The sequence below is a fragment of the Oncorhynchus kisutch genome, linkage group LG17, assembly GCF_002021735.2.
Source record: "Oncorhynchus kisutch isolate 150728-3 linkage group LG17, Okis_V2, whole genome shotgun sequence".
Lineage (NCBI taxonomy): Eukaryota > Metazoa > Chordata > Actinopteri > Salmoniformes > Salmonidae > Oncorhynchus > Oncorhynchus kisutch.
Window position 1 is genome coordinate 83,566,043 of NC_034190.2, and position 23,428 is coordinate 83,589,470.

Sequence of the window (23,428 nt, forward strand, 5' to 3'; positions counted from 1 at the left end):
CTGGGGGTCCTGGTAAGTTCTTGTTAGCATTTGTAAACACTTTTTTTATTTAACCAGGCAAGTCAGTTAAGAACAAATTCTTATTTACAATGAAGGCCTACCTCCGGTCAAACCCGGACGACGCTGGGCCAATTGTGCGCTGCCCTATGGGACTCCCAATAAAGGTCGGTTGTGATACAGCCTGGAATCGAACCAGGGTTTGTAGTGACGCCTCTAGCACTGAAATGCCTTAGACCGCAAGCCACTCGGGAGCCCGAAATCAACTGGGCCACGTGCAGTTCAGTAAATCAACTGGGCCACGTGCAGTTCAGAAAATCAACTGGGCCACATGGAGTTCAGTAAATCAACTAGGCCACGTGACGTTCAGTAAATCAAGGTTCAGTAGATCAACTGGGCCACATGCAGTTCAGTAAATCAACTGGGCCACATGCAGTTCAGTAAATCAACTGGGCCACGTGCAGTTCAGTAAATCAACTGGGCCACGTGCAGTTCAGTAAATCAACTGGGCCACGTACAGTTCAGTAGATCAACTGGGCCACGTGAGGGTTCAGTAGATCAACTGGGCCACGTGCAGTTCAGTAAATCAACTGGGCCACGTGAGGTTCAGTAGATCAACTGGGCCACGTACAGTTCAGTAAATCAACTGGGCCACATGCAGTTCAGTAGATCAACTGGGCCACGTACAGTTCAGTAGATCAACTGGGCCACGTACAGTTCAGTAGATCAACTGGGCCACGTGAGGTTCAGTAGATCAACTGGGCCACGTGAGGGTTCAGTAGATCAACTGGGCCACGCACAGTTCAGTAGATCAACTGTTCTAGATCAGACGTGTAGAACAAGGAACCATGTCAGAGAAGCATGTTTGTTCTGCGTAGCATATTTCTATCTGAACGTTCGACAACGTTGCGTCCCGCTGAACACGCACCACCTATGCAAACAAGGTGAAAGACCCAAGGATGGTCCATCTACATGACGGAATGTTTGCTGTGGAAAAGCAGGAAGTATCCCCCTTTTGACAATGTTACCTGACTTGTTACGCCTGAAATCTGGCCCTTTTTCTTATAAAATATTTTAGAGTATTGCATATCACTTCATCATAGAATATAAAACCTTCCAAAGAGTTGATGTACGTTTCCCATCACTTCTCACCAAATCAACTGAAAAGTTTGCTGTGGAAAAACCCAAAACAGGAACAAACCTCTAGCCAATTCAGCTCTACTACAATTGGCATGACGTCTCAGCTCTACTACATTTTACATGACATCTCAGCTCTACTACATGTTGCATGACATCTCAGCTCTACTACATTTTGCATGACATCTCATCTCTACTACATGTTGCATGGCATTTCAGCTCTACTACATTTGGCATGGCATCTCAGCTCTACTACATTTTGCATGACATCTCATCTCTACTACATGTTGCATGACATCTCAGCTCTACTACATTTGGCATGACATCTCAGCTCTACTACATTTGGCATGGCATCTCAGCTCTACTACATTTGGCATGGCACTTACTCGTTACTCCTAAAAGTCCATCTGCTGCTGACCTTATCCTCGAATAGAAACCTAATTGTAATTAAACATCTATAAATGACTAATTAACCTATAAATGACTAAATGTTGTAGTTCAGAGTCATCGAGGTCATGAGGTAGTCACACCGGGTTTGGAATGGTACAGCTGCCATCTGTCCCCGGTCCGAGACTAGAGTCCTGTTCACAATGTAGGAAACAGACCAAAATGCATCTCTACTACATTTTGCATGACATCTCAGCTCAGTGTCATCGAGGTCATGAGGTTTGGAATGGTACAGCTGCCATCTGTCCCCGGTCCGAGACTAGAGTCCTGTTCACAATGGTTCAAAACAGAGTGGGAGATGTTTTTTTGTTGTTGTTTTGTTTTACATTGCAAAACATTTTACTACGCCGTACCGTAATGACCACGATTGTGAGGTCGTGTCTACACTTGAAATGTGAGTTCTTCGTGGTAGTGTGTGTGTGTGGAGTGCTATGTTTATTTTGGCAATAGCAGGTTATTTCCATACCTGTGGATCAGGCCTTTCAAAACCCCTCGTGTCTACACTTGACACTTACATGTGACTTCAGAATACAAAGATCGCATTAAAAAGGTCGCTTTGCGATCTGATTATATTCAGATCTGGCTGAACACTTCAAGAGGTGGTGGCAGGTAGCCTAGTGGTTAGAGTGTAGGGGTGGCAGGTAACCTAGTGGTTAGAGTGTAGGGGCGGCAAGTAACCTAGTGGTTAGAGTGTAGGGGCGGCAGGTAACCTAGTGGTTAGAGTGTAGGGGCGGCAGGTAGCCTAGTGGTTAGAGTGTAGGGGTGGCAGGTAGCCTAGTGGTTAGATTGTAGGGGCGGCAGGTAGCCTAGTGGTTAGAGTGTAAGGGTGGCAGGTAGCCTAGTGGTTAGATTGTAGGGGGGGCAGGTAGCCTAGTGGTTAGAGTGTAGGGGGGGCAGGTAGCCTAGTGGTTAGAGTGTTGGGCCAGTAAGCGTAATGGTTGCTGGTTCGAATCCCCCGAGCTGACAAAGTAAAAATCTGTCATTCGGCCCTTGAACAGGCAGTTAACCCACTGATCCTAGGCCGTCATTGTATGTAATAATTTGTTCTTAACTGACTTGCCTAGTTAAATAAAGGTTCAATTAAAAATTGTGTGCAGATTTGTCTTCAGTCTGGATGTGTTCAGGCTACTGAAAGTTCATACAGTGGGAGATGACAGTCATCAGCACTCCTCCCACAAGTTTCCTGAAAATGTGTTTTGGCCTAGTGTGTGAAGAACGTATTTGTTGGCCTTATAAATGCTAGCCAGCTAGCTAATATTTAGAAAAAAAGGTTTCTTTTGGCTAACAGAGTTATGCTAACCTTTTTGCAATCCATTTAACGTTGCTGGCTAGCTACAGAGGTTAGCTTGCTGGCTAGCTACAGAGGTCAGCTTGCTGGTTAGCTACAGAGGTTAGCTTGCTGGTTAGCTATTGTCATCATTTGTTGTTGTTATTTGTGATATTTTGCCTATTCCACCATTTGTAGAATTCATGCTGGCATTTGAATATATGGCTGGAAAGCAGGCCGCACTGTGGACACATTTAAATGTAGGTGTAGACAGAATGATCAGAATGGTAAAGTTGCATGAACTGTGAAGTCTAGACACAACCTCTCCTGACAAGACACTCAGAGGCAACGTGACTTCTAAAGAGCTGCAAGACTAGATGCTTAATTACTGTAGTCTTAATTAGGTTTCAGTGTATATATTCAGTTAGCCCCTGTCTCTTGTTTCTTTCTCTCTGCTGACAATAACTCCCCCCCCCCCCCCCCCCACATAGTCCTCCGTCCTTTCTCTCTCTGGACACATATTCCCCTCGTCCTTTCTCTCTCTGGACACATATTCCCCTCGTCCTTTCTCTCTCTGGACACATATTCCCCTCGTCCTTTCTCTCTCTGGACACATAGTCCTCCGTCCTTTCTCTCTCTGGACACATATTCCCCTCGTCCTTTCTCTCTCTGGACACAGTCTTCCGTCCTTTCTCTCTCTGGACACATATTCCCCTCGTCCTTTCTCTCTCTGGACACATAGTCCTCCGTCCTTTCTCTCTCTGGACACATATTCCCCTCGTCCTTTCTCTCTCTGGACACATAGTCCTCCGTCCTTTCTCTCTCTGGACACATATTCCCCTCGTCCTTTCTCTCTCTGGACACATAGTCCTCCGTCCTTTCTCTCTCTGGACACATATTCCCCTCGTCCTTTCTCTCTCTGGACACATAGTCCTCCGTCCTTTCTCTCTCTGGACACATAGTCCCCTCGTCCTTTCTCTCTCTGGACACATAGTCCTCCGTCCTTTCTCTCTCTGGACACATATTCCCCTCGTCCTTTCTCTCTCTGGACACATAGTCCTCCGTCCTTTCTCTCTCTGGACACATATTCCCCTCGTCCTTTCTCTCTCTGGACACAGTCTTCCGTCCTTTCTCTCTCTGGACACATATTCCCCTCGTCCTTTCTCTCTCTGGACACATAGTCCTCCGTCCTTTCTCTCTCTGGACACATATTCCCCTCGTCCTTTCTCTCTCTGGACACATAGTCCTCCGTCCTTTCTCTCTCTGGACACATATTCCCCTCGTCCTTTCTCTCTCTGGACACAGTCTTCCGTCCTTTCTCTCTCTGGAGAGAAATGGATTTCACATGACTGGGAATACAGATATGCATCTGTTGGTCACAGATTCCTATATGTTTGAAATGTATAGGAATGAAGGATGTAGGTAATGTTGTCAGTCTGGTTTAGAAGGAAATGTATAGGAATGAAGGATGTAGGTAATGTTGTCAGTCTGGTTTAGAAGGAAATGTATAGGAATGAAGGATGTAGGTAATGTTGTCAGTCTGGTTTAGAAGGAAATGTATAGGAATGAAGGATGTAGGTAATGTTGTCAGTCTGGTTTAGAAGGAAATGTATAGGAATGAAGGATGTAGGTAATGTTGTCAGTCTGGTTTAGAAGGAAATGTATAGGAATGAAGGATGTAGGTAATGTTGTCAGTCTGGTTTAGAAGGAAATGTATAGGAATGAAGGATGTAGGTAATGTTGTCAGTCTGGTTTAGAAGGAAATGTATAGGAATGAAGGATGTAGGTAATGTTGTCAGTCTGGTTTAGAAGGAAATGTATAGGAATGAAGGATGTAGGTAATGTTGTCAGTCTGGTTTAGAAGGAAATGTATAGGAATGAAGGATGTAGGTAATGTTGTCAGTCTGGTTTAGAAGGAAATGTATAGGAATGAAGGATGTAGGTAATGTTGTCAGTCTGGTTTAGAAGGAAATGTATAGGAATGAAGGATGTAGGTAATGTTGTCAGTCTGGTTTAGAAGGAAATGTATAGGAATGAAGGATGTAGGTAATGTTGTCAGTCTGGTTTAGAAGGAAATGTATAGGAATGAAGGATGTAGGTAATGTTGTCAGTCTGGTTTAGAAGGAAATGTATAGGAATGAAGGATGTAGGTAATGTTGTCAGTCTGGTTTAGAAGGAAATGTATAGGAATGAAGGATGTAGGTAATGTTGTCAGTCTGGTTTAGAAGGAAATGTATAGGAATGAAGGATGTAGGTAATGTTGTCAGTCTGGTTTAGAAGGAAATGTATAGGAATGAAGGATGTAGGTAATGTTGTCAGTCTGGTTTAGAAGGAAATGTATAGGAATGAAGGATGTAGGTAATGTTGTCAGTCTGGTTTAGAAGGAAATGTATAGGAATGAAGGATGTAGGTAATGTTGTCAGTCTGGTTTAGAAGGAAATGTATAGGAATGAAGGATGTAGGTAATGTTGTCAGTCTGGTTTAGAAGGAAATGTATAGGAATGAAGGATGTAGGTAATGTTGTCAGTCTGGTTTAGAAGGAAATGTATAGGAATGAAGGATGTAGGTAATGTTGTCAGTCTGGTTTAGAAGGAAATGTATAGGAATGAAGGATGTAGGTAATGTTGTCAGTCTGGTTTAGAAGGAAATGTATAGGAATGAAGGATGTAGGTAATGTTGTCAGTCTGGTTTAGAAGGAAATGTATAGGAATGAAGGATGTAGGTAATGTTGTCAGTCTGGTTTAGAAGGAAATGTATAGGAATGAAGGATGTAGGTAATGTTGTCAGTCTGGTTTAGAAGGAAATGTATAGGAATGAAGGATGTAGGTAATGTTGTCAGTCTGGTTTAGAAGGAAATGTATAGGAATGAAGGATGTAGGTAATGTTGTCAGTCTGGTTTAGAAGGAAATGTATAGGAATGAAGGATGTAGGTAATGTTGTCAGTCTGGTTTAGAAGGAAATGTATAGGAATGAAGGATGTAGGTAATGTTGTCAGTCTGGTTTAGAAGGAAATGTATAGGAATGAAGGATGTAGGTAATGTTGTCAGTCTGGTTTAGAAGGAAATGTATAGGAATGAAGGATGTAGGTAATGTTGTCAGTCTGGTTTAGAAGGAAATGTATAGGAATGAAGGATGTAGGTAATGTTGTCAGTCTGGTTTAGAAGGAAATGTATAGGAATGAAGGATGTAGGTAATGTTGTCAGTCTGGTTTAGAAGGAAATGTATAGGAATGAAGGATGTAGGTAATGTTGTCAGTCTGGTTTAGAAGGAAATGTATAGGAATGAAGGATGTAGGTAATGTTGTCAGTCTGGTTTAGAAGGAAATGTATAGGAATGAAGGATGTAGGTAATGTTGTCAGTCTGGTTTAGAAGGAAATGTATAGGAATGAAGGATGTAGGTAATGTTGTCAGTCTGGTTTAGAAGGAAATGTATAGGAATGAAGGATGTAGGTAATGTTGTCAGTCTGGTTTAGAAGGAAATGTATAGGAATGAAGGATGTAGGTAATGTTGTCAGTCTGGTTTAGAAGGAAATGTATAGGAATGAAGGATGTAGGTAATGTTGTCAGTCTGGTTTAGAAGGAAATGTATAGGAATGAAGGATGTAGGTAATGTTGCCAGTCTGGTTTAGAAGGAAATGTATAGGAATGAAGGATGTAGGTAATGTTGTCAGTCTGGTTTAGAAGGAAATGTATAGGAATGAAGGATGTAGGTAATGTTGTCAGTCTGGTTTAGAAGGAAATGTATAGGAATGAAGGATGTAGGTAATGTTATCAGTCTGGTTTAGAAGGAAATGTATAGGAATGAAGGATGTAGGTAATGTTGTCAGTCTGGTTTAGAAGGAAATGTATAGGAATGAAGGATGTAGGTAATGTTGTCAGTCTGGTTTAGAAGGAAATGTATAGGAATGAAGGATGTAGGTAATGTTGTCAGTCTGGTTTAGAAGGAAATGTATAGGAATGAAGGATGTAGGTAATGTTGTCAGTCTGGTTTAGAAGGAAATGTATAGGAATGAAGGATGTAGGTAATGTTGTCAGTCTGGTTTAGAAGGAAATGTATAGGAATGAAGGATGTAGGTAATGTTGTCAGTCTGGTTTAGAAGGAAATGTATAGGAATGAAGGATGTAGGTAATGTTGTCAGTCTGGTTTAGAAGGAAATGTATAGGAATGAAGGATGTAGGTAATGTTGTCAGTCTGGTTTAGAAGGAAATGTATAGGAATGAAGGATGTAGGTAATGTTGTCAGTCTGGTTTAGAAGGAAATGTATAGGAATGAAGGATGTAGGTAATGTTGTCAGTCTGGTTTAGAAGGAAATGTATAGGAATGAAGGATGTAGGTAATGTTGTCAGTCTGGTTTAGAAGGAAATGTATAGGAATGAAGGATGTAGGTAATGTTGTCAGTCTGGTTTAGAAGGAAATGTATAGGAATGAAGGATGTAGGTAATGTTGCCAGTCTGGTTTAGAAGGAAATGTATAGGAATGAAGGATGTAGGTAATGTTGTCAGTCTGGTTTAGAAGGAAATGTATAGGAATGAAGGATGTAGGTAATGTTGTCAGTCTGGTTTAGAAGGAAATGTATAGGAATGAAGGATGTAGGTAATGTTGTCAGTCTGGTTTAGAAGGAAATGTATAGGAATGAAGGATGTAGGTAATGTTGTCAGTCTGGTTTAGAAGGAAATGTATAGGAATGAAGGATGTAGGTAATGTTGTCAGTCTGGTGTAGAAGGAAATGTATAGGAATGAAGGATGTAGGTAATGTTGTCAGTCTGGTTTAGAAGGAAATGTATAGGAATGAAGGATGTAGGTAATGTTGTCAGTCTGGTTTAGAAGGAAATGTATAGGAATGAAGGATGTAGGTAATGTTGTCAGTCTGGTTTAGAAGGAAATGTATAGGAATGAAGGATGTAGGTAATGTTGTCAGTCTGGTTTAGAAGGAAATGTATAGGAATGAAGGATGTAGGTAATGTTGTCAGTCTGGTTTAGAAGGAAATGTATAGGAATGAAGGATGTAGGTAATGTTGTCAGTCTGGTTTAGAAGGAAATGTATAGGAATGAAGGATGTAGGTAATGTTGTCAGTCTGGTTTAGAAGGAAATGTATAGGAATGAAGGATGTAGGTAATGTTGTCAGTCTGGTTTAGAAGGAAATGTATAGGAATGAAGGATGTAGGTAATGTTGTCAGTCTGGTGTAGAAGGAAATGTATAGGAATGAAGGATGTAGGTAATGTTGTCAGTCTGGTTTAGAAGGAAATGTATAGGAATGAAGGATGTAGGTAATGTTGTCAGTCTGGTTTAGAAGGAAATGTATAGGAATGAAGGATGTAGGTAATGTTGTCAGTCTGGTTTAGAAGGAAATGTATAGGAATGAAGGATGTAGGTAATGTTGTCAGTCTGGTTTAGAAGGAAATGTATAGGAATGAAGGATGTAGGTAATGTTGTCAGTCTGGTTTAGAAGGAAATGTATAGGAATGAAGGATGTAGGTAATGTTGTCAGTCTGGTTTAGAAGGAAATGTATAGGAATGAAGGATGTAGGTAATGTTGTCAGTCTGGTGTAGAAGGAAATGTATAGGAATGAAGGATGTAGGTAATGTTGTCAGTCTGGTTTAGAAGGAAATGTATAGGAATGAAGGATGTAGGTAATGTTGTCAGTCTGGTTTAGAAGGAAATGTATAGGAATGAAGGATGTAGGTAATGTTGTCAGTCTGGTTTAGAAGGAAATGTATAGGAATGAAGGATGTAGGTAATGTTGTCAGTCTGGTTTAGAAGGAAATGTATAGGAATGAAGGATGTAGGTAATGTTGTCAGTCTGGTTTAGAAGGAAATGTATAGGAATGAAGGATGTAGGTAATGTTGTCAGTCTGGTTTAGAAGGAAATGTATAGGAATGAAGGATGTAGGTAATGTTGTCAGTCTGGTTTAGAAGGAAATGTATAGGAATGAAGGATGTAGGTAATGTTGTCAGTCTGGTGTAGAAGGAAATGTATAGGAATGAAGGATGTAGGTAATGTTGTCAGTCTGGTTTAGAAGGAAATGTATAGGAATGAAGGATGTAGGTAATGTTGTCAGTCTGGTTTAGAAGGAAATGTATAGGAATGAAGGATGTAGGTAATGTTGTCAGTCTGGTGTAGAAGGATTGTTGTACTCAGTTATATCACCATCACCAGCTGCGTGTCCTGGAGTTTTAAATACTTGTTTTATTTCCTGGACACAACATTTATACATTTAACAGAAAACCAGTCTGTATCTGGTGTTGCCACCATTTGCATCATGCAGCACGACACATATCCTTCACATAGAGTTGATCAGGCTGTTGATTGTGGCCTGTGGAATGTTGTTGTCCCACTCCTCTTCAATGGCTGTGTGACGTTCCTGGATATTGGGCGGGAACTGGAACACACTGTCGTACACGTTTGATACAGAGCATCCCAAACATGCTCAATGGGTCACATGTCTGGTGAGTTTGCAGGCCATGGAAGAACTGGGACATGTTCAGCTTCCAGGATTTGTGTCCAGATCCATGTGACATGGGGCTGTGCATTATCAGGCTGAAACATGAGGTGATGGTGGCGGATGAATGGCACGACAACGGGCCTCAGGATCTCTTTACGGTAACTGTGCATTCAAATTGCCTTTGATGAAATGCAATTGTGTTCGTTGTCTGTATGCTTGCCCCATACCATAACCCCACCGTCACCATTTATTTATTTCACCTTTATTTAACCAGGTAGGCTAGTTGAGAACAAGTTCTCATTTACAACTGTGACCTGGCCAAGATAAAGCTTAGCAGTGTGAACAGACAACTACACAGAGTTACACATGAAGTAAATGGGGCCCTCTGCTCACAACGTTGACATCAGTAAACCGCTCACCCACACAACACCATACATGCTGTCTACCATCTGCCCGGTACAGTTGAAACCAGGATTCATCTGTGAAGAGCACAATTCTCCAGCGTGCCAGTGGTTATCGAAGGGGAGCATTTTCCCACTGAAGTCAGTTACGATGCCAAACTGCAGTCAGGCCAAGACCCCGGTGAGGATTATGAGCACATGGATGAACTTCCCTGAGACTGTTTCTGACAGTTTGTGCAGAAATTCTTCAGATGTGCAAACCCACAGTTTCATCAGCTGTCCGGGTGGCTGGTCTCAGACGATCCCACAGTTTCATCAGCTGTCCGGGTGGCTGGTCTCAGGCGATCCCACAGTTTCATCAGCTGTCCGGGTGGCTGGTCTCAGGCGATCCCGCAGGTGAAGAGGCCGGATGTGGAGGTCCTGGGTTGGCATGGCTACGTGGTCTGGGGTTGCGAGGCCAGTTGGACGTACTGCCATATTCTCTAAAGCGACGATGGTAGACTTATGGTAGAGAAATGAACATTCTCTTCTCTGGTAACAGCTCTGGTGGACATTCCTCCAGTCAGCATGCCAATTGCACGTTCCCTCAAAACCTGAGACATCTGTGGCAATGTGTTGTGTAACAAAACTGCACATTTTAGAATGGCCTTTTATTATCCCCAGCACAAGGTGCACCTGTGTAATGATCATGCTGTTTAATCAGCTTCTTGATATGCCGGACCTGTCAGGTGGATGGATTATCTTGGGAAAGGAGGAATGCTCACTAACAAGGATGTAAAAACATTTGTGCACAAAATTTGAGCAAAATAATTTTTTTTAAATGTGCGAATGGAACATTTCTGGGATGTTTTATTCCAGCTCATTAAACATACATAGTGCGTTTATATTTTTGGTTCAATCTAGATATGTGAGGGTTGACTCCTGTCCAGCCTGTCCTCCTTCCTGTCCAGCCTGTCCTCCTTCCTGTCCAGCCTGTCTTCCTTCCTGTCTTCCTTCCTGAAGTCTTCCTTCCTGTCCAGCCTGTCTTCTTTCCTGTCCAGCCTGTCCTCCTTCCTGTCCAGCCTGTCTTCCTTCCTGTCCAGCTAGTCTTCCTTCCTGTCCAGCCTGTCTTCTTTCCTGTCCAGCCTGTCCTCCTTCCTGTCCAGCCTGTCTTCTTTCCTGTCCAGCCTGTCCTCCTTCCTGTCCAGCCTGTCCTCCTTCCTGTCCAGCCTGTCCTCCTTCCTGTCCAGCTAGTCTTCCTTCCTGTCCAGCTAGTCTTCCTTCCTGTCCAGCCTGTCTTCTTTCCTGTCCAGCCTGTCCTCCTTCCTGTCCAGCCTGTCCTCCTTCCTGTCCAGCCTGTCTTCCTTCCTGTCCAGCCTGTCCTCCTTCCTGTCCCTCTAGCATCCAACAGATGGCCATCTGACAACAGAAGCTGAGGAGAGGAACTCTGTCATCTCTGCCAAAAACATCAAATGGAATATTAGATAAAGGTCTAGGACCTACTTTCAACTGTGACATTTGGTTAATTTACATTCAGTAAAACAGTTGTATGTTGCAAAGCTGCTACAGTTAAAGGTGACATTTCATTTAATTGTATTTAGCTAGGATAGTCCATTCTGTAAAAATTGCCACTTTTTTCCAAGGAGTCCTGGGTTCCAGGGTAACAGTACGAGAGCATTGCTGGGTTACACAGCGAAGTTGTTAAGTGCCCTCCTTCTCTTCCCTGTTCTCTGTGAGGAGTTATCACATCTACTGCTCTCTGTGAGGAGTTATCACATCTACTGCTGTCTGTTATCACATCTACTGCTGTCTGTTATTACATCTACTGCTCCCTGTTATCACATCTACTGCTCTCTGTTATCACATCTACTGCTCTCTGTTATCACATCTACTGCTCTCTGTTATCACATCTACTGCTCTCTGTTATCACATCTAGCCTGTCTCAGCCTCCAGTATTTATGCTGCAGTAGTTTATGTGTCGGGGGGCTGGGGTCAGTTTGTTATATCTGGAGTACTTCTCCTGTCCTATTCGGTGTCCTGTGTGAATCTAAGTGTGCGTTCTCTAATTCTCTCCTTCTCTCTTTCTTTCTCTCTCTCGGAGGACCTGAGCCCTAGGACCATGCCCCAGGACTACCTGACATGATGACTCCTTGCTGTCCCCAGTCCACCTGGCCATGCTGCTGTTCCAGTTTCAACTGACCTGAGCCCTAGGACCATGCCCCAGGACTACCTGACATGATGACTCCTTGCTGTCCCCAGTCCACCTGGCCATGCTGCTGCTCCAGTTTCAACTTCCACCTGACTGTGCTGCTGCTCCAGTTTCAACTGTTCTGCCTTATTATTATTCGACCATGCTGGTCATTTATGAACATTTGAACATCTTGGCCATGTTCTGTTATAATCTCCACCCGGCACAGCCAGAAGAGGACTGGCCACCCCACATAGCCTGGTTCCTCTCTAGGTTTCTTCCTAGGTATTGGCCTTTCTAGGGAGTTTTTCCTAGCCACCGTGCTTCTACACCTGCATTGCTTGCTGTTTGGGGTTTTAGGCTGGGTTTCTGTACAGCACTTTGAGATATCAGCTGATGTACGAAGGGCTATATAAATAAATTTGATTTGAATTTGATTTGATCTACTGCTTTCTGTTATCACATCTACTGCTCTCTGTTATCACATCTACTGCTCTCTGTTATCACATCTACTACTCTCTGTTATCACATCTACTGCTGTCTGTTATCACATCTACTGCTCTCTGTTATCACATCTACTGCTCTCTGTTATCACATCTACTGCTGTCTGTTATCACATCTACTGCTGTCTGTTATCACATCTACTGCTGTCTGTTATCACATCTACTTGACATGCCAGCGTCTTCCTATTGCCATTCAGATGGCTACCAAGGCTACACACTATTCATTCCTTTAAAAAAAATGATGCAAATAAATGCAAAAGTGGTGTGTGCATATGTATTCACCCCCTTTGCTATGAAGACCCTAAATAATATCTGGTGCAACCAATTACCTTCAGAAGTCACACAATTAGTTCACTAAGTCCACCTGTGTGTAATCTAGGTGTCACATGATCTGTCACATGATCTCACATGAAGTTTACATACACTTAGGTTGGAGTCATTAAAACTCTTTTTTCAACCACTCCACACATTTCTTGTTAATCAACTATAGTTTTGGCCAGTCGGTTAGGACACCTACTGTGCTGCGAACAAGTATTTGCCCCTTTCCTGATTTCTTATTTTTTTGCACATTTGTCACAGTTAAATATTTCAGATCATCAAACAATTTTAAATATTACACAAAGATAACCCAAGTAAACACAAAATGCAGTTTTTAAGTGATCATTTTATTTATGAAGTGAAAAAGCTATCCGGACCTTCATGGCCGTATGTGACAAAGCAATTACACCCCCCCCCCTTGTTAAATCATGACTTTACTGTGGTTAATCACATTTTTTGGAAAGCTGAGTTCAATTTCACTAGCCACACCCAGGTCTGATTACTGCCAGGCCTGATTACTGCCAGGCCTGATTACTGCCAGACCTGATTACTGCCAGGCCTGATTACTGCCAGGCCTGATTACTGCCAGGCAAAGCCAGTTCTAAAGCTTTGGGACTCCAGCGAACCACGGTGAGAGACATTATCCACAAATGGAGAACATTTGGAACAGTGGTGAACCTTCCCAGGGGAGGCCGGCCTCCCAAAATTACCCCAAGACGACTCATCCAAGAGGTCACAAAAGAACCCACAACAACATCTAAAGAACTGCAGGCCTCACTTGCCTCAGTTAAGGTCAGTGTTCATGACTCAACCATCAGAAAGAGACTGGGCAAAAATGGCATCCGTGGCAGAGTTCCAAGGCGAAAACCACTGCTGACCAAAAATAACATAAAGTCTCGTCTCACTTTTGACATAAAAAAACATCTTGATGATCCCCAAGGCTTTTGTGAAAACATTCTGTGGACTGACGAGACAAAATGTTAAACTTTTTGGAAGGTCCCGTTACATCTGGCGTTAAAGTAACAGTGTTTCAGAAATAGAACATCATACCAACAGTCAAATGTGGTGGTGGTGGTGTGATGGTCTGGGGCTTTGCTGCTTAAGGACCTGGACGACTTGCTGTGATGGATGGAACCATGAGTTCTGCTATCTACCAAAAAATTCTGAAGGAGAATGTCCGGCCATCAGTACGTGACCTCAAGCTGAAGCGTGAGTTCTGCTCTCTACCAAGACATCCTGAAGGAGAATGTCCGGCCATCAGTACGTGACCTCAAGCTGAAGCGTGAGTTCTGCTCTCTACCAAGACATCCTGAAGGAGAATGTCCGGCCATCAGTACGTGACCTCAAGCTGAAGCGTGAGTTCTGCTCTCTACCAAGACATCCTGAAGGAGAATGTCCGGCCATCAGTACGTGACCTCAAGCTGAAGCGTGAGTTCTGCTCTCTACCAAGACATCCTGAAGGAGAATGTCCGGCCATCAGTACGTGACCTCAAGCTGAAGCGTGAGTTCTGCTCTCTACCAAGACATCCTGAAGGAGAATGTCCGGCCATCAGTACGTGACCTCAAGCTGAAGCGTGAGTTCTGCTCTCTACCAAGACATCCTGAAGGAGAATGTCCGGCCATCAGTACGTGACCTCAAGCTGAAGCGTGAGTTCTGCTCTCTACCAAGACATCCTGAAGGAGAATGTCCGGCCATCAGTACGTGACCTCAAGTTGAAGCGTAAGTTCTGCTCTCTACCAAGACATCCTGAAGGAGAATGTCCGGCCATCAGTACGTGACCTCAAGCTGAAGCGTGAGTTCTGCTCTCTACCAAGACATCCTGAAGGAGAATGTCCGGCCATCAGTACGTGACCTCAAGCTGAAGCGTGAGTTCTGCTCTCTACCAAGACATCCTGAAGGAGAATGTCCGGCCATCAGTTCGTGACCTCAAGCTGAAGCGTGAGTTCTGCTCTCTACCAAGACATCCTGAAGGAGAATGTCCGGCCATCAGTTCGTGACCTCAAGCTGAAGCGCACTTGGGTTCTGCAGCAGGACAATGATCCAAAACAAAACAGCAAGTCCACCTCTGAATGGCTTAATGAAGGTTTTGGAGTGTCCTAGTCAAAGTCTGGACTTGAATCCGATTGAGATGCTGTGGTGTGACCTTAAAAAGGCAGTTCATGCTCGAAAACCCTCCGATGTGGCTGAATTAAAACAATTCTGCAAAGAATAGTGGGCCAAAAGTCCTCCACAGCGATGTGAAAGACTCATAGCCAGTTATCGCAAAAGCTTGATTGCAGTTATTGCTGCTGAGGGTGGCACAACCAGTTATTAGGTTTAGGGGGCAATTACTTTTTCACATAGGGCCATGAAGGTTCTGCTAGCTTTTTTCATCACTTAATCATCACTTAACTGCATTTTGTGTTTACTTGGGTTACCTTTGTGTAATATTTAAATTTTTTGATGATCTGAAACATTTTAAGTGACAAATGTGAAGAAAAAAAAAGTTAAAGCTTGGTCGCAAATGGGTCTTCCAAATGGACAAGTTGTGGCAAAATGGCTTAAGGACAATAAAGTCAAGGTATTGGAGTGGCCATCACAAAACCCTGACCTCAATTCTATAGAATTTTTTTGGGCAGACCTGAAAAAGCGTGCACCAGCAAGGAGGCCTACACCAGCTCTGTCAGGAGGAATGGGCCAAAATTGACGCAACTTATTGTGGGAAGCTTGTGGAAGGCTTCCCGAAATGCTTGACCCAAGTTAAACAATTTAAAGGCAATGCTACCACATACTAATTGAGTGTATGTGAACTTCTGACCTACTGGGAATGTGATGAAAGAAATAAAAACTGAAATAAATAATACACATTTTGTATCTTCAAAGTGGCATGTTGTGTAAATCAAATGATACAAACATCCCAAAAAACTATTTTAATTCCAGTTTGTAATAAAATAGGACAAATGCCAAAGAGGGGATGAATACTTTTGCAAGCCTTTGTACATGTATGTAGTATGTGTATGTATGTAGTACATGTATTTATTATGTGTATGTATGTAGTATGTATGTAGTAGGTGTATGTATGTAGTATGTGTATGTATGTACTATGTGTATGCATGTAGTATGTGTATGTATGTAGTACATGTATGTATATAGTAGATAGTACATGTATGTATTATGTGTATGTATGTAGTATGTGTATGTACAGGACAGAAGAGCCTCTTAAAGAAGAAGTTACAGGTCTGTGAGAGCCAGAAATCTTGCTTGTTTGTAGGTGACCAAATACTTATTTTCCACCATAATTTGCAAATAAATTCATAAAAAATCCTACAATGTGATTTTCTGGATTTTTTTACTCATTTTGTCTGTCATAGTTGAAGTGTACCTATGATGAAAATTACAGTGATGAAAAAATGATGAAAATTACAATTACCTTGACACGAATGAGGAATGGCAAGCCGACGACCTTAAGAGTTCCACTTCTTTCAGCAAAAAACAAGAAACTGCGGGCTGAGGGGAAAAAAACGCTGGACACTAGAGGATTGTGAAACATTGCTTGGTCTGTTGAATCCCGGGTCCCTGCTTGTTTCACACTGATGGGAGGACTAGGGTATGGAGAAAACTTAATCAGTACCTCTAAGGTGCATGGCTACGGTGTATGTAAACTTCCAACTTCAACTGTCTATCATGCAGCGTGTCATCATTGCAGGCTGGTGTTGGTGATGGTGTGTTTCACATTGGGCCCGTAGTCCAGGACTAGGCTTAATCTCTGTCTGGGGAACTGGTCCTACAGTATGTACTGCTTAACAGCAGCGGAGACAGGAAGGAGACCAAACAGAGTGAGGGGACTTGACTTGGGACAGGAAGGAGACCAGACAGAGTGAGGGGACTTGACTTGGAACAGGAAGGAGACAAAACAGAGTGAGGGGACTTAAGACAGGAAGGGGACATGACAGAGTGAGGGGACTTGACTTGGGACAGGAAGGAGACTAGACAGAGTGAGGGGACTTGACTTGGGACAGGAAGGAGACCAAACAGAGTGAGGGGACTTACGACAGGAAGGGGACTTGACAGAGTGAGGGGACTTGACTTGGGACAGGAAGGAGACTAGACAGAGTGAGGGGACTTGACTTGGGACAGGAAGGAGACCAAACAGAGTGAGGGGACTTAAGACAGGAAGGGGACTTGACAGAGTGAGGGGACTTAAGACAGGAAGGGGACTAGACAGAGTGAGGGGACCTGACTTGGGACAGGAAGGAGACCAGACAGAGTGAGGGGACTTGACTTGGGACAGGAAGGAGACTAGACAGAGTGAGGGGACTTGACTTGGGACAGGAAGGAGACCAAACAGAGTGAGGGGACTTAAGACAGGAAGGAGACCAGACAGAGTGAGGGGACTTGACTTGGGACAGGAAGGAGACCAAACAGAGTGAGGGGACTTAAGACAGGAAGGGGACTAGACAGAGTGAGGGGACTTGAGACAGGAAGGAGACAAGTCAGAGTGAGGGGACTTGACTTCAGACAGTGATGGGAGGAGTTCAGTTCACAGTATTTTACCCAGAAGCACCAGGGACAGAGTGGATGAAATGTTTGTTGACCATCTTTCAGTCCAGAGCTGTTCTGGAGAAATGTTGGCACGATGTTGGCTGTATGATGTATACTATATGAGAACTAAGACACACCTGTCCAACATACCTGGAGACGGACTTGAAACACACACACACACACACACACACACACACACACACACACACACACACACACACACACACACACACACACACACACACACACACACACACACACACACACACACACCAGGGAGACACCCTAACATAGAGGGAGTACCATTCACCGCCTACAGGCGGTGCCAGAGTGGCAGGCCCGTTCAACCTGGAAACACCAATACTGGTCCCAAATGGAACCCTATTCCCCATATAGTGCACTACTTTAGACCAGAGCCCTATTCCATATATAGTGCACTACTATAGACCAGAGCCCTATTCCCTATATAGTGCACTACTTTAGACCAGAGCCCTATGGAACCCTATTCCCTATATAGTGCACTACTTTAGACCAGAGCCCTATGGAACCCTATTCCCTATATAGTGCACTACTTTAGACCAGAGCCCTATGGAACCCTATTCCCTATGGAGTGCACTACTTTTGACAAAAAGCTATGGGCTTTGTTAGTGCACTATTGAGGGAATAGGGTACCACATAGAGAACACAGTTGATGATTTGATTGAGAGTTTGTGCGAGGTTTGTGTTGATGGTCAAGGGTTTCTGTTTATATATGTACAATAAAATCATTATCACATTTTAACAAAATATAAAATAAATAACATTAATAATACTAAGTTTAAAAGCATTTTGAGTGACAACAAGTCTAGTAAAGACCTAGGCATCATCTTCAGTCTTCTAACTACAGACAAGTGTTGTCCTCAAACTCCATTTCCCATGAAACACTTGTTTAACTGTTAACAGACTTTTGTATGTTTTAAATTTTTTATTGTGAGTCTTTTTTATTTATTTTTTGCATCTGGGATGGAAAATCTCTTAGCCCCCCCCCCCGTTCCCCACCCTGATCGATCGACCAACCACAGCTCATCCCGATGCCTCTGATAGCCAATCACAGCAGTGAGGTGAGGGAGACAGTGGTCAGGTCAAAGGTGACAGTTCAAAGGTCAGAAGCGTAGTAGAGCAGCAGTGTCCAGGGGGTCCGGCAGAGGGGATGGGGTCAGGGTCTTTAACGTTGTGTGAACGTTGTGTGAGCGTTGTGTCTTTAACGTTGTGTGAACGTTGTGTCTTTAACGTTGTGTCTTTAACGTGGTGTGAACGTTGTGTCTTTAACGTGGTGTGAACGTTGTGTGGACGTTAGAAAGTCACCAGTGTCTTTATTGCCGAGGTTTCTTTTACCTTCTCAAATCAGGACGTTTTGTCAGGAGAAAGTATAACATGTCATTTGGAACAAAGCAGATTGCTGTGTGTAAATGTGAGTAACAGCTGTCACCACGAACAGTATGAACGATATCCAACATAAATAATGTCTCTGTCTTCCATGGACGCCTTTTGTTTTATTCTCCGTGAACAACCCTGTGTCTTCCAGTTACCTTGGCTTGTCAAAATGGCACCCTATTCCCAATATAGTGCACTACTTTTGACCAAAGCCCTATGTGGGTAGTGAACAACATTAGGGAACAGGAAGTCCCTAAAGTGACATGATGAAGTTCATAAAAAAATAATGAATAGAAAAAGTGAAAGGATTGGGCAACAAAAAAACATCCTACAGAAAAATCACAAAACAAACATTATAAAAATCCCCAGGATATTTTCTCCTTAAGTGGTTATGGAATGGAGAGAGACAGAGCAGAGGGGATGAGAGAGAGAGAGAGAGAGAGAGAGAGAGAGAGAGCGAGAGAGAGAGAGAGAGAGAGAGAGAGAGAGCGAGAGAGAGAGAGAGAGAGATATGAATGTGAGGGAGAGGGAGAGAGGAGTCTGAAAGGGAGAGAGAGAGAGAGAGAGAGAGAGAGATGAATGTGAGGGAGAGGGAGAGAGGAGTCTGAAAGGGAGGGAGAGAGAGAGAGAGATGAATGTGAGGGAGAGGGAGAGAGGATTCTGAGAGGGAGAGAGAGAGAGAGAGAGAGAGATGAATGTGAGGGAGAGGGAGAGAGGAGTCTGAGAGGGAGAGAGAGAGAGAGAGAGAGAGATTAATGTGAGGGAGAGAGGAGTCTGAGAGGGAGGGGAGAGAGAGAGAGATGAATGTGAGGGAGAGGGAGAGAGGAGTCTGAGAGGGAGGGAGAGAGAGAGAGGGATGAATGTGAGGGAGAGGGAGAGAGGAGTCTGAGAGGGAGAGAGAGAGAGAGAGAGAGAGAGAGAGAGAGAGAGAGATGAATGTGAGGGAGAGGGAGAGAGGAGTCTGAGAGGGAGGGAGAGAGAGAGAGAGAGAGAGAGAGAGAGAGAGATGAATGTGAGGGAGAGGGAGAGAGGAGGGAGAGAGGGAGAGAGAGAGAGAGAGAGAGAGAGAGAGAGAGATGAATGTGAGGGAGAGGGAGAGAGGAGTCTGAGAGGGAGGGAGAGAGAGAGATGAATGTGAGGGAGAGGGAGAGAGGAGTCTGAGAGGGAGGGAGAGGGAGAGAGATGAATGTGAGGGTGAGGGAGAGGGAGAGAGGAGTCTGAGAGGGAGAGAGAGAGAGCGAGGAGTGTGTGTGAGTGAGTGAAATGTTGTGAACCTAGGACTCTGAGGAGGTGTGGGAACCATGGTGAACCAGTGATCTGTATATAGACGAGTTGAGGAAGCGAGGATAGGAGTCTCTGTGCATTAAGGTATAGATCTGAAGCTGGGCGTCCTCAAAGGTGTGGGGCGTAGGCTCCTGTATCTTCCTGTTAATCACCTCTCTCACCCGGGAGTCCAGACTCACCTAGGGGACGGGGGGTTGGAGAAGGGGATGTAGAGAGAGAGAGAGACAGAGAGAGAGAGACAGAGACAGAGATTAGCCTTGGACTCTCAAAAAACAATGTGAAAAAAACCCCACTTAAACTACCAGCAAAGATACTAAATCACAAATCACACTGAATTTGTAATCGATGTACAACTCAGTGGGTTTCTATTTATTTCTATAGAGGCATGTTGTGGTAGTACAGTATATACACTACATGGACAAAAGTATGTGGACACCTACTCGTCCAACATCTCATTCCAAAATCGGCATTAATATGGAGTTGTTCCCCCCTCCCTAAGCTGCCATAACAGCCCCCACTCTTCTGGGAAGGCTTTCCACTAGATGTTGGAACATTGCTGCTATAACAGTCTCCACTCTTCTGGGAAGGCTTTCCACTAGATGTTGGAACATTGCTGCTATAACAGTCTCCACTCTTCTGGGAAGGCTTTCCACTAGATGTTGGAACATTGCTGCTATGACAACCTCCACTCTTCTGGGAAGGCTTTCCACTAGATGTTGGAACATTGCTGCTATAACAGCCTCCACTCTTCTGGGAAGGCTTTCCACTAGATGTTGGAACATTGCTGCTATAACAGTCTCCACTCTTCTGGGAAGGCTTTCCACTAGATGTTGGAACATTGCTGCTATAACAACCTCCACTCTTCTGGGAAGGCTTTCCACTAGATGTTGGAACATTGCTGCTATAACAGCCTCCACTCTTCTGGGAAGGCTTTCCACTAGATGTTGGAACATTGCTGCTATAACAGTCTCCACTCTTCTGGGAAGGCTTTCCACTAGATGTTGGAACATTGCTGCAGGGAACTTGCTTCATTCAGCCACAAGAGCATTAGTGAAGTCAGGTGCTGATGTTGGGCGATTAGCGCTGGCTCGCAGTCAGCGTTCCAATTCATCCCAAAGGTGTTCAATATGGTTGAGATTAGAGCTCTGTGCAGGCCAGTCAAGTTCTTCCACACAGTTCTCGACAAACCATTTCTGCATGGACCTCGCTTTGTGTCATGCTGAAAAAGGAAAGGATTTTCCCCAAACTGGTGCCACAAAGTTGGAAGTACAGAATCGTCTAGAATGTCATTGTATGCTGTAGCATTAAGATATCTCTCTGACTAGGAGACTGGCTGAGTGGTGGTGGTATCTCTCTGACTGGCTGAGTGGTGATGGTATCTCTCTGACTAGGAGACTGGCTGAGTGGTGGTGGTATCTCTCTGACTGGCTGAGTGGTGATGGTATCTCTCTGACTAGGAGACTGGCTGAGTGGTGGTGATATCTCTGTGACTAGGAGACTGGCTGAGTGGTGGTGATATCTCTCTGACTAGGAGACTGGCTGAGTGGTGGTGGTATCTCTCTGACTAGGAGACTGGCTGAGTGGTGGTATCTCTCTGACTAGGAGACTGGCTGAGTGGTGGTGCTATCTCTCTGACTAGGATACTGGCTGAGTGGTGGTATCTCTGTGACTGGCTGAGTGGTGGTGGTATCTCTCTGACTAGGAGACTGGCTGAGTGGTGGTGGAATCTCTCTGACTAGGAGACTGGCTGAGTGGTGGTGGTATCTCTCTGACTAGGAAACTTGAGTGGTGGTGGAATCTCTCTGACTAGGAGACTGGCTGAGTGGTGGTGGTATCTCTCTGTTCTACTCTCTGACTAGGAGACTGGCTGAGTGGTGGTGATATCTCTCTGACTAGGAGACTGGCTGAGTGGTGGTGGTATCTCTCTGACTAGGAGACTGGCCGAGTGGTGGTGGTATCTCTCTGACTAGGAGACTGGCTGAGTGGTGGTGATATCTCTCTGAGTAGGAGACTGGCTGAGTGGTGGTGGTATCTCTCTGTTCTACTCTCTGACTAGGAGACTGGCTGAGTGGTGGTGGTATCTCTCTGACTAGGAGACTGGCTGAGTGGTGGTGATATCTCTCTGACTAGGAGACTGGCTGAGTGGTGGTGGTATCTCTCTGTTCTACTCTCTGACTAGGAGACTGGCTGAGTGGTGGTGGTATCTCTCTGACTAGGAGACTGGCTGAGTGGTGGTGGTATCTCTCTGACTAGGAGACTGGCTGAGTGGTGGTGGTATCTCTCTGACTAGGAGACTGGCTGAGTGGTGGTGGTATCTCTCTGTTCTACTCTCTGACTAGGAGACTGGCTGAGTGGTGGTATCTCTCTGACTAGGAGACTGGCTGAGTGGTGGTGATATCTCTCTGACTAGGAGACTGGCTGAGTGGTGGTGGTATCTCTCTGACTAGGAGACTGGCTGAGTGGTGGTGGTATCTCTCTGTTCTACTCTCTGACTAGGAGACTGGCTGAGTGGTGGTGGTATCTCTCTGACTGGCTGAGTGGTGGTGGTATCTCTCTGACTGGCTGGTGGGAAAAGGCTGGTTCCTGGCCTATCTCATCCTTGACATCTCCCACACACACATCGTTGTGCTGGTGCCTATTTATATCCCAGGCTGCAGGAGAGGAGGGGCGTCAGAGGGCAGTGCGAGTGTGTTTGGGAGAGGTCGAGAATGGGATGCCAGAGGGCAATGCGAGTGTGTTTGGGAGAGGTCGAGAATGGGATGCCAGAGAGCAGCGATTTATAGTTTCCTGTAGACAACTTTTATAACACTGTGAGAAAGAGAGGAGAGTAGCCTTGGCTTGTGAGAGACGGAACATCTCCTGTTTCTGGACACCCCCTGGACAGGACACTAGTCTATCTCCTGTTTCTGTAGTGAGACAGCTTAATGTACCAGTACACCCCCTGGACAGGACACTAGTCTGTCTCCTGTTACTGCAGTGAGACAGCTTGATGTAGCAGTACACCTCCTGGACAGGAGACATCCAAAATCACAACCTTCCAATCTCAGGGCGGACACTAACCAATCGCAGGGTGGACACTAACCAATCTCTGGGAGGATACTAACCAATCTCAGGGAGGACACTAACCAATCTCAGGGAGGACACTAACCAATCTCAGGGAGGACACTAACCAATGTCAGTGAGGACACTAACCAATGTCAGGGAGGACACTAACCAATCTCTGGGAGGATACTAACCAATCTCAGGGAGGACACTAACCAATCTCAGGGCGGACACTAACCAATCGCAGGGTGGACACTAACCAATCTCTGGGAGGATACTAACCAATCTCAGGGAGGACACTAACCAATCTCAGGGAGGACACTAACCAATGTCAGGGAGGACCCTAACCAATCTCAGGGAGGACCCTAACCAATCTCAGTGAGGACACTAACCAATCTCAGGGAGGACACTAACCAATGTCAGGGAGGACCCTAACCAATCTCAGGGAGGACACTAACCAATCTCAGGGAGGACCCTAACCAA

General features: G+C 44.5%; 1 protein-coding gene across 4 annotated transcripts in view; it reads right to left on the reverse strand.

The window, feature by feature from the left end:
- Nucleotides 1-19,781: 19,781 nt before the first annotated feature.
- Nucleotides 19,782-23,428, reverse strand: part of LOC116354448 (regulator of G-protein signaling 17) — a 156,335-nt gene continuing 152,688 nt past the window's right edge. For all 4 annotated transcript variants that reach the window (XM_031794843.1, XM_031794842.1, XM_031794844.1 and 1 more), the window contains one exon: nucleotides 19,782-20,082. In XM_031794843.1, the coding sequence (XP_031650703.1) occupies nucleotides 19,894-20,082 (189 nt within the window). In that variant the 3' untranslated portion in view covers nucleotides 19,782-19,893. The remainder of the gene's footprint in view (nucleotides 20,083-23,428) is intronic.